Source organism: Suricata suricatta, chromosome 15 (assembly GCF_006229205.1).
Source record: "Suricata suricatta isolate VVHF042 chromosome 15, meerkat_22Aug2017_6uvM2_HiC, whole genome shotgun sequence".
NCBI classification, from domain to species: domain Eukaryota; kingdom Metazoa; phylum Chordata; class Mammalia; order Carnivora; family Herpestidae; genus Suricata; species Suricata suricatta.
The window spans coordinates 46,041,293-46,053,338 of record NC_043714.1 but is presented as its reverse complement, the minus strand read 5'-3'; the positions used below and the strand labels follow the sequence as shown (position 1 = coordinate 46,053,338).

At 40.1% G+C, this 12,046-nt stretch overlaps 1 protein-coding gene and 1 long non-coding RNA gene across 3 annotated transcripts in view; one reads left to right on the top strand and one right to left on the bottom strand.

Annotated features, from left to right (window-relative positions):
• The window catches only part of FZD6 (frizzled class receptor 6), a 39,180-nt gene extending 28,014 nt beyond the window's left edge, over nucleotides 1-11,166 (bottom strand). The window contains exon 1 of the mRNA XM_029923879.1: nucleotides 10,866-11,166. Coding sequence (XP_029779739.1) covers nucleotides 10,866-11,042 — 177 coding nt within the window. The 5' untranslated portion in view covers nucleotides 11,043-11,166. The remainder of the gene's footprint in view (nucleotides 1-10,865) is intronic.
• Nucleotides 627-11,134, top strand: LOC115279321. Of its 2 annotated transcripts, none has more exons than XR_003903362.1 (3): nucleotides 627-809; nucleotides 896-1,021; nucleotides 11,052-11,134. It is a non-coding gene; the product is annotated as an uncharacterized LOC115279321 (long non-coding RNA). The 2 variants fall into 2 exon arrangements; XR_003903361.1 differs by lacking the exon at nucleotides 11,052-11,134 and adding an exon at nucleotides 5,494-5,999.
• Nucleotides 11,167-12,046: the final 880 nt, after the last annotated feature.

Sequence of the window (12,046 nt, the reverse complement as noted above, 5' to 3'; positions counted from 1 at the left end):
GCCACCCAGGCGCCCCGACTATGACATTTCTTATGTCCATAATCTTATACTTTGAATTCCATCATACCATTAAACTGGTATTTATATATATGTAGTAGGACTAGTGCTATGTGAATATGTGAATTGAACAAAGATTTAAATTTCCTAGTCTGATCAGTCGGCTCCCTTTCTCCTCCCCGCTTAGTGACACACCTCCTTCAAATCTCTCAGTGGGTAACTCAGGGCCTTCATGGTCTCACTCGTGAATTTCTCTTTTTCAAATTTCATTTTCAAAGGCTCAGAAACTCATCCAGTAACTCCACAACACAAAATATCAATGCTTTTGAGATTCTACTTTTCGATAATAACTAAAATGGTCCAGTTGATTATAATTTTATATTCGGAGAAATAAAATGTAGGCTCCTTTAAGGAAATGGCCAGTCCCTGGCAGAAATCCTGTGGTAGTTATAATTAGTACTAACAGGGATGATGAAGAAGAGGGCAATTAAGAAGGCAACTGATGCCTCCATTCTGAAATATAACCAGAATCGATCTATGATAAATAGACAATAAGAACCAGAATATACAAAGTAGAATCTTTTGCGTCGAATAATGCCAACATTCTAATTCTGGTTCCAGCTTTGTTATTAACTACTAGTTCCACCTTTGGCAGATCATTTTCTGTGTTCAGTCTCAGACTGTCCACTAGTAGATGAGAGTGATGAACTACTGGATGATATCTAAGGACACTTTATGACTCAAAAAGTTTATGAAGAAGGTAACAAAGACTTGGGTAGCAGAGCTGGACATAAATTTCAAAACAACCGTAGGTACTACAATGACCTTTCCTCCTTGATCAGTAATACTGTCTTGCGCTGAACTCTCGAGTGAATGCTTATCATTTCCATCTGCCCAGCAGCCCTATTTTGGAGAATCCCAAAGTAGGTGAGGTGCTCCAGAAGCTTAAGAAGGGATGCAAGGGTGCAACCTGCTAATAAACACAGAGGCACATGATCTAAACGTGGCCATTTGGATACTCCAGGTATTGTGACTCTTGGGGAGAGTGCTGTGCAAAAGAACAGATTATTAGAGGCAACTGCAGTGGGTTCAATAATGCCCACAGTGCCAAAATAAGTATACAGGGACAATGGTTCAGGAAGTGTCCAATGGTGTTGGCACTGATCCTATGGCATGATCTTAGCTGTGTCCTGGCTCCCTTTGCTCCTCACTATATCTTGAACCTGATTCTCCAGTCTCCCCTGTGATTCAAGAAGCTATCCAATATCCATCCATTTTCTGCTTAAGTTAGTCAAAGCTGGTTTCTACTGTTTGCAACCAAAAAGACTGGCTGGTATAGCAATTATATAGAGAATGGTTGTAAGTGACCTCCGTGAAATGGGAGGAATTCTAGAATGGTTTTCTGGCTTAACTTGGGGTCAAAAGCAGTGAACCATTCTACTAGCATTTCGAAATGGAAATCAGGCAACCCATGGTATATTACAGAAAACTAGCTACTTGCCATTATCCTTGTAGTCACTTAGATTCCCAGAATGTCTTAGAATGATATGCCCAGTAAAGGTAAGGCTGAGTGTCTAGTGCCAGAGAGGCACAAAATAGTATGAAAAGCATGAAGTATTCAAGGATGGTGGGCTGAGGTGAGTGCCTCCAGTGGGACTGTTTAGCTTGGAACAAAAAGAGTGACAAACAAACTGGCATCCCTAAATTTTTGGCTGGAGGTGTGGAGTGAAATACAAGGATTAAAAAGACTTAAGGTTTAACAAGTTGAAAACTAAATGCACAGTTTGATCCTGCATGTTGCCTAATTACATTAGTTAAATTTTCTACCCTTTCACACAAGAGATCAAGAGTTACTTGATCTGAAAGCCATGGGACCCCCAGATCTGAAGTGGAAACACAAGACAAGGTTCAGAGACCTACACAGTGCTCTGAACCTGAAGACCTCAAAGCAGACCCTCATCCTTTGCTGAGGTAGATCATCCTCACCTGAAAGATTTACTTTATAAGAAAAAAATAGCCTCATACCACATCCCTACCACTCTTCAATGTCTCAACCCAAAAGAAGAGTTCTACCTTAGCATGCCCTGGGAGGCTCAAATCAAAATCAAATCTGGAAAACAGGAGTATACATTACTTGTAAAACATTGTTCACTTATATTGCTTTCTGAGTGTCCTGGATTATGGAGGAAAGAACATAATTTCAGACAGGGCTACGGCACACTGATATGGGTGTATTCATTCTAGATTCAATGTGCTAGTTTCATAAACTAGGCTTCGGAAGGTCAGATGATAAATGGGCTTATTATGACAAGAGCTTAGTGGGACCCCCAAACCCAACCCATTGTAATTTCCCAAGCCCATGCATGTGTATTTCAAATAGCTGTATTTAGCAAAAGCACAATCATGAAACTGTCTCCTTGAATAAACATTATTATGGTAGAAGGGGCCAAATGAAGCCATGGGAGGTCTCCCTGTACCATGACAGAAAATTGAAAGCAGAAATGCAAGCCAGAGAGGGCTTCCAGAGAATATAACACCATCAAAAACATATTTAGGGGTGTAATTCTTAGCACCTGTCCATTGTACTTTCCAGTACAGCTGGATATATTTACTAATAGATGTCTTAAGCAACCTTAATCAAATGACTCAGATATTTTTCCAGATGTGGTCTCTTTACTGTACCAAATCAGTACAGACTTGGCACTTCATATGCTAACCTGGCCAATGCTCTCTTCCTCCAAAAGCCATTTACTTTCCTCTAGGAAGGACAGCAACACATCTTTACCAACTTGCCTTAGCAGTGGTTCTAGAAGAGTGATCCCTGAAAAAGCAGCAGCAGTATCCTAGGGGAATTTGTTAGAAATGCAAATTCTCAGGGCGCCTGGGTAGCTCAGTCGGTTAAGTGGCTGACTTTGGCTCAGGTCATGATTTCACAGTTCATGGGTTTGAACCCCGCATCAGGCTCTGTGCTGACGGCTCAGAGCCTGGAGCTTACTTTGGATTTTGTGTCTCCTTCTCTACCCTTCCTCTGCTTGTGCTCTGTCTCTCAAGGATAAATAAATGTTAAAAAAAAAAAAAATGCACTTCTCCATCCCACCCCAGACCTACAATTTCAGAAAGACGATGGGGACAGTGATCTCTGTTTTACCAAGCCCTTCAGATGATTCCCATGGACACCAAAGTGTGAGAAGCACCATGTTAGAGTAACATTAGCTCTTCAGCTATGTGCCTCAATTTCATTGTCAGAAACTCTAACCATATTGTCATTTCATAGGACATCACACTGGCCCCTCATATTTAGGACATAAAGCTGATAAGGCCACAGGTACATTCCAATGAGGAGATTAGCCCTAAATAAAGAAAAGGACCTTCCACCTTGGTTTTGCTAATAGTTCCTGGTAGAGACTGGACATGACTATTGGACATCTAGAGATAATACACCAAATTACCTCTTGGGTACTTACTATCTAACTCACCTACTCATAACATCAAGTGTACCCGACAGCATTCCATCTTTAAGTGGCCTGCGCAGAGCAGGTATTAAAGACATGGGAAAGCAGCATGAACATCCTGCTTCCACTCTCAGAATGCCTGCTTCTGCCATACTACCATCTCTTTCTTAAAACACACCAGCTAGCTCCCCATGCTATGATATGGCAATGGAATCATAATAGAAGCCTGGAGTTGGTGGTGTTCTAACCCAAAGAGAAAGTCTTGGTTAAAATTCTACTCGAGAGGGATCAAAGGAAGAAAAACATTTTTATTTTTAAAAAAGATATAAAGCTGCTCCCAGGCAGAGTGCTCCTGTGACAGTATCTTAGCTATGTCTTCACTCCCCTAGTACTAAAGACGGAGATATAGAAACATTTGTCCCTTTGCTGAAACATGAATCCCACAGGGAAGCAAGGAAGCAAGCTGCTTCACTACTGCACAGACTACAAGGCACCTGCTTCTCAGCTCAGGATCTGCGCTTTCAGGATCCACGGTGACTTACACAGTAATTCTCAAGGAGCGATAAGAGCTTTATTCCTTATTTGAAAAAGACACTGAAACAAAGCCAACTTCCAGTAATGGTAATGAAAATTGAGGGCAAGTGAAGAGGTCTAAAAAAACGATGAAAGAAAGTGACACGCCTTGGCTAGACAACAGTCACTAAAGAGGTCCTTAAATTAAGTTTACATCTCAGTATATACTGTTAAAGTGGTTACAGAGATCTCAAGTAAATACTTTGAGAATTTCAATGGACTAGTGTATAATACAGTGATGCAAACTTTGTCACTTATTTTCATGAATGTGATCAATGTCAGGAAAGTGAGCTTTTTAAAAAAATACAAAGTGGAACCTGGAATACAAGAATTAAAAGTAGGAATCTGCATTATTTCCATAATGGAATACTTGTTATTTTCACAGCAGTTCTTAGCAGGCAGCATTATATATTTTAAATTATTTCTCCAAATGAGTGCCTATTTTGGAAATTAAATTAATATATAGTAAGTAACTGGTTGGCACTACAAAACAATCTGTCCAATAAAGAACCAATTTTTTAATGTAAAACTTGGAAAAACTCTAATTCCAGGGAAATTACGCATTCAGGTACACATTCAACAAATATTAATACATGGATACATGACAAATACACAAACTAGAGTCATAAAGCTTCATTATCCACATGCCACATTCTCAAGGGAAGGAAATAAGCACAATGCAAGTCATCTCAGAGTCTGAAAGGAGCCTGTTCCTGTACGGACAGGCTCTCCTGAAGGCATAACCAGTAACGTCCGAGACTGTGGGGCAGCAAGGCATGGCCCTGCCGGAAGCTGGTGCCTGTCAGGGGAGCCCCACAGGAGAAATACTGTTCCCTGCTCACCTCCAGGTCTAATCCTGATTCTGCAGACCCAGAAACAGTCATAATACTTTCTATTACTGGAACACAACATAACAAAGGAAGTTAAAGCTTGTGACTTCTACATTTAAAACACAATAGTAGCCACTATACACACAACTGACTTGGAACACTTTTCAGTATCTATTTCATTTTGAATGACTCAACTCACTTTCAGAATAGTCACAGCTATTTTCAGAAAGTCTTCCCTGAAAACAAAAGTTAGTCACACTAAACATTTTCTCTCCTTGTGTATGGCGATATAAGAGGAGAGAATAAAGAGGAAATGAAGGGGTCCACCAGACTCTAAAAGCAGGAAAGTGAAAATGTTTTTAAAAAAACTACTGAACAGAAACAGAGTTTTTCCCTTCGAAGTTTGTTTATACAGTTTTTCTTCATTCCTTTATTTTTAATTCAATAGAGACATTTTAGGAGTGCACAGTAACAGGTGGAAAGGAAAGCAGAGTTTTTTGGGCTCACTTCCCGTTAGACTGTTCAAAAGTGGAAGGACCACATGCTGTTCCAAACACAGTACATGACTTCGCTTTTGCTTAGAGCTCAGTGAAGGCAATTCAAAAAGAAAAATACAGTATTCCTGTTTCCATTTTCCCTAGATCAGTCTCAGCTCTTTCTGGATGAAATCAGTCTCTCCAGGGACATCAACCTCACAATTTGGGAAACAATGCTCTAGATATGAAACAAATGGAACACAATGGGAAACCAGCAGCCATTTGTTTTTCTACTTGGGAGCGTTAGGCTGTACAACATCCTTCTCATTACCAAGCCAAGTTACTATTCAGGATTGTAAATTAACTCTTTGTAATACAAATGACTTCAGCTACAGATAATAAAATAATGAAAAAAACTGAAGTCCCTTATTTCAAGCAATCTCTGAAACAAAACCAAAGAACCAGAATATCCCAGTCAGTGGTCTGTGATAAATTTGGCCTAAGAAAAATGTATGTGGAAAGTAAATAACATATTAACAAGAATGCACAGTAATGTTTACTTAGTACATGCTGTGTTTATAATCCTTAAGAACATTTTCAAATATGTTAAACCAGGTTCAACAAACTACAAACTGGGCCAAAACCAGCCCACTGACTTTTTGTAAATAAAGTTTCACTGAAACACATCCAAACTCATTTGTTTACATATTGTTTATGGATGCCTTTTTTGTTTTTTTGCTACAATTGCAGAGCTGAATAGCCGTGACAGAGTCTATATGGTTTGCAAAGTCACAAACATTTATTATTTCGTTCTTTACAGAAAGTTTGTATTCCTTGCTCTAAACCAATAGGTCTCAAATTTTAACATTCATAAGAAACACCTGGACAACTTGTTAAAACACAGATTCCCGGGCTCCGTCTTCACAATCATGATTCAGTAGGTTGAGATGGGGGTCCATGAACCTGCACTTCTAACAAGTTCACAAACTGCTGGTCTATGAACTGAACTTTGAGAACCACTGCTCTAAACCCATCTCATAGATCACAGATGAGCACTGACAACAGATGTCATGAATTCTATAAAACAGGACAGCCATCATACAAAATGAAAACTAAGGCGTGAAAGAGGAGATAGATCATTTGACATATGGAATTCTTGGGAACTAAGAAGGCACAACTGGTTGCCATAATCAGCTGGTAATTCTCCAGCCCCTCCTCCTAACATTAATTCATATGGAACACGGAACACAGGAAATTCCACAGGGACTAGCAAGAACCTAAGGCAGTTGGGTTGGAAGTATAAAACCCAACCTGTTCTTTAAAGAAGCTAAAAAATGCTTTTTTTAAGTAGAAGCTGAACAATATGCAGTTATAATTTAGTATTTAATTGAATTGCAGTACAGTGTTTTTGTTTTGTTTACAGTACAATGTTTGAAAAAAATCAGATACATATGGCTTCTAATGGGTCAATCAAAAGATGAATTCTTGCACTCCATCCAAAAAACATAAACGGTTAAAAATAAAATTCTTGAAATAAATTCTAAGAAACATGGGTCATGCTAAAATGGGAAATATTAGAGGAAACAGGATGTCAACTGATCATTTTCTCAGAACTAGGCTCAGGTAGAACCAAAGTGGGTGATACGAAACTACCTAAAAATAATAGAATTTCTTTCACCTGGACACCGCAGACGATAGAGGTAAAGGTAAAAATTTGTAGGTAAAATTCTCTTTGCGGACTTATTAGAGCAGGAAACACCACCTTTTTATTTATTCAGCTTTTATGGTGTATCTATCATGCTCTGAGGCACTGTACTAGGCACTAGGGGAAAAACATGAATAAACACCATCCCTACTCAGCACTCTTGCAATCTAGTGAGAGCCACATATATGACCGCAATACAGCATAATAAGTAAGAACCACTGTATATTTTAAGTACTCCTACAGTGTAGAAAGTAAGCAGATTACATATGCTTGGGAGAAAGATGAAAGAAGGCCTCACTGAGCGCAGGTACTGCTTTCACGGAGACCTGCAGAAACTGAACAAGTGAAGGACAGGTAGAGAGCCTGGGAAGTAGGCAACACAGTGGGTGCAAAGGTAGAGAAGTGAGAGGGAGTAATACGGATGTGAGTTCTACAAACAGGTCAGTTTGGCTGATGTGATCGTGTAACCTGAGAGGGGACAAGATGGGGAGTGGACAGGAAAGCGGGTCGCATGTGAAGAGCTTTGTGCGACACGCTGGAGTCAGGTCTTCATTCTTCCAGCGTTAGGGAAATGGTGAAGAATTTTAACTCCAAAGTTGACTGTGGATATGCGTGGTTTCTTTTATTTATTTTGAGAGACAGAAAGTGAGTGGGACAGAGGCAGAGAGAGAATCCCAAACAGGCTTCACGTTGTCAGCCCAGATCCCCAGGCAGGGCTCAAACACACAAACTGTGAGATCATGACCTGAGCCAAAGTCCGGTGTGCTCAACTGACTGAGCGATCTGGATATGTGTTTTAATAAAATCACTTAAAAAAATAAATAAAATAAAATCACTTTGACAACACCAGGAGGGAGAGATCGGTGAAAACTGAGACTTTGTATTCATGGCACAGATACGGAAAGAGAAAGAGAGGTAGGTCTGAATAACAGTTAAAAAAACACCAAAATTCCCAGTTTAATTTTTATAGAAAGGAACTTTGCAAAGCAGCAGCAAAGACTAATATTAACACATCACATTCTGAATCTTAGGAAATGTTTTCTTTTTTATCCAATAAGGTCAAAGGCTAAAAAAAAAAAACCACTTAAAGATGACATTACGGGGACGCCTGGGTGGCTCAGTCTTTTGGGCATTCAACTTCAGTTCAGGTAATGATCTCACTGTTCATGGGGCTGAGCCCCACACTGGGCTCTGTACTGAAAGCTCAGAGTCTGGAGCCTGCTTCAGATTCTGTGTCTCCCCCCCTCTCTGCTCCTCCCCTGCTCACACTCTGTGAATCACTCAAAATTAAGTAAGCATTAAAAACAAAATTTTTTTTTAAAGTAACATTATGGTCCATGTTGACAGAGAAGACTGTCACATTATGTGCTCACACTGTGGACAAATCATAACTTCTGTGAGCTATAGTTTCTTCAACCTGTATGATGAAGGGTTCAGGGGTTCTTAATCATAATTGGTTTCCTTTGTAATGTTACTCATTTTATTTATATATATATATTTAATGTTTTTAATGTTTATTTTTGAGAGAGAGAGACAGAGTGTGGTGAAGAGGCAGAGAGAGAAAGGGAGACACAGGATCTGAAGAAGGCTCTAGGCTCCTAGTTGTCAGCACAGAGCCCACCATGTGACTCAAACTCATCAACTTCGATATCATGACTGAGCTGAAGTCAGCGCTTAACTGATTGAGCCACCCAGGTGCCTCTCATTTTATTTGTATTTTAAATTTTGCTCTTATTCTGAAAAGTGGTCAATGGCACAAAAGTGATTAAGAAGCTCTGCATGATATTTAGTTTCACAACTCTCAAATCATAGGACTTCACACATTCGGGAAAAAATAATACACAGAGAATTAAAGTGTGACTAAGGTTGATATTATTTTGCCTTTGTACTTCCCTTTCTTCTTTTGTAAGTTAAAGCTGTATTAAACAACTGCTCGATGACTTCAAGCAGTATTTGAAGTATGAGTTATAGAACAAAACTTAGCAGTAAAGACTATGAGAAAGTTTAGCATATGAGGAAGGTTATATGATGAGGTTTCCAACATTAGCAATCAAATAAATGTGGGGAGAACAAAAATGCCTTCTTGATAATGACACAAAACACCTGGGAAAGGAAAGATACGAGGTAAATAAAAAAACCTTTTTATTTTAAAGGCAGAAACAATTGGTTTTAAAGATACATGTGGAACAAAAAGTACTTCTTACCATCTTAAAATCAGAGGATTTAATAGCAGGACTGCATCTCTCCCTCTCTCTATAGTGGTCCTCTATGATAAGAAACTCCAAATGATCTGAATTTATAAGGCCAATGTTATCATGCAAACTTAAAACATATGTAGCTACTATACACAAAGGAAATCAGATTTTAAAGCAAAAACATTAGGTGGGGGCACCTGGGTGGCTCAGTCAGTTGAGCAGCTAACGACTTTGGCTTAGGTCATGATCTTGTGGTTCCCGAGTTCAAGCCCAGCATTGGGCTCTGGGCTGACAGCTTAGAGCCTGGAGCCTGTGTCTCCCTCTCTTTCTCTCTCTCTCTCTGCCCCTCCCCTGCTGTGCTCTCTCTCAAAAATAAATAAATAAACATTTTTAAAAATTTAAGAACTTGATAAGACAGGAGCTATAAAACTTATCACAGAAAACATGAGTGATTTATATAATTATTCTCTGAAGGTACTCCTACTACATACTTTATTTTAACCATATTAAACTATCAAAATGGTCCTGATTAATCAATGAAAATATCATTGCATCCCTTGTTCAGTGTTCAAAATGATATTGTGCATTGGTGTAAAAAAAAAAAAAACACTGAAAGATTACCATAATGTAATTTGTAATATCCTTTTGAAGTACATCTCCTTAACTTTAAAAGCTGTTACTTTAGATCTGAATCTAAAATGACGCAGTCAAAGCACTATTCAACTAAACACCAAGGGAAGACTTGAATGGGCAAAAACAAATCAAATCAATTTTATAGTAATATTAAAATTATAAGGGGTTCATTTCTAAGCAACATTCTAAAAGGAAAAAGAGGCTTTACCATCCCTGGACACTTTTTTTGGAGATAAACTACAAAAATATGCGTTGTCCTCGCTACAGGAGACTTATCAACCTAACAGATCTGTACAGGAGGGCAAGTTCCTGTCTCTACAGGTAACTCTTCCTTCCCACACTAGCCTAGCAATCTGCATATCTCTAAAGCAGGGACAGGTAACTAAAGCACCTAAGGCAATCTTTAGTGTCACTTGCTCCTCCCCAGATATGTGGTTTCTCTTAACAGGTATCTTACAAACAATACTTAAGTGCTCTGTGCAGAAAAAAAAAAAAGTCACTTTTTACCAAAACACTATCTACAGCCCCATCTTCCAGTAATTGATTTAACACAGAAAAACTGTGACAGGTGTACAACTACTAATGAAAAGGTATGTATGCAGTTCAGGCACTTTTAGTTGACTTAGGCCAGAGAGATTATATGTTCAATGAATTAGGAAAAATTCAGAATTTACATTTCTAGAGGAACTACCATAAATAACTCAGGAAAGCAAAATATTTGGCAGGTGCAAGATACTTCAAAATCATAGAAAACCATACACTTTCATTTGAAATCATACATTTCATATCAAAGAAACCCTATCTTAGGCAAATCCACGAACAGACCACAAATCCACACAAAATTTTAGTAGGGGGAATTAATTTTCAAAAGGATGTATTCCAAATACGACTTGTGCACAACTTGAAGAAATCCCTATGTTTTAAAAAATAAAAGGTCACACTTACAGTTTGTTCCAGAGCAGAACACAAACTACTTCTCTTTAAATGTATGAAGAAATACTCACCTCCATTTTCACAGCAGCTGTGCTCTGGTCATAATGACCCATTAAATTAGGGAAAAAGGTCATGTTGTAGGCCATTTTCATACATCTGGGAACAGTAATCGGTTCACAGGTGAAAAGACTGTGTCCTCGTATGAAGGGTAGAAAAATACATGTCCACAAAAATGTAAACATTTCCATTTTCTTCAGATTCCAGGTTTTACAACATGGCTTGGATTACTCGCTCTCTTCATTCTCAGCTTTCCATCCAAAAATAAAGTGTTCAAATTCCCGTTTCATTATTTTACCATTTTGAAGGAAGCTCTTTTCCTGAAAATGAGTTCTGGGTCAATGACTGTAAAAACAACCGAGGGAGTGGATCTGCAACACTGGTCATAAACTCAAATGCGGACGTTAAAGTGCAGAGTTAAGATTTTCACCCGGGGTAACTAACACTGGGAAAATGACGGAAAATTCCGTCCTCGGGAGATAGGCTTCCACCTGCTTTGGCACAGAATGTATAATTTGCGGAGGAAGTCTCATCTCTAGGGACCGGATGATAGAACATTTACGCTGCCTGAACACACGATACAAGGTGGGCAGAGGATGAGTGAGATGGAGGGGGGAAAAGTCATGCTGGGGGTGCGAATAAGTTAAAGGTATTAATAGAATCGAGACATCTAAGGCCCTTGTTGGATAGCTTACTACGCACAAGAAAACGGAGTCCCAGGGTAATTCCTTAAGATGTAATGCATTCTTAAACCCTTTAAGGATTCCAAAGAGCCGGGTTTTGTGGCGGTCTCTGGGGGATACACTTTTTCTGCTTTTCAAAAGGCCAACAAGGCGGAGATGTCTAGGATTCCTCCTGGCGGAGCGAAATCAGTTTTCGTGGGCAGGGGCGAGCGAAAGGGAAAAGGAGCCCCGCTGGACCGGGAGGGCCACGGAGCACCTGGGCCCCGAGTCTCAAGCAACCGCACGCCCCGGCCCAACACCCCCGCCCGCCGCCTCCCGGGGCGCCCAGGCTTCCAGCGCCGGGCAGGCTAACTCGCCCCACACCCCTGCACCTGCCCCAGGCCCAGAGTCGGGCAGCAGCGTCCCGGCCCCGCTCGGCGGCGGGGACCCGGCGGCGCCCTTCAGGAACTGGCCCAAACTTGTGCGGAAGCCGTGGCCCGAGCGGCCCGTCGCGCCGCCGCCTGCCCCGCACC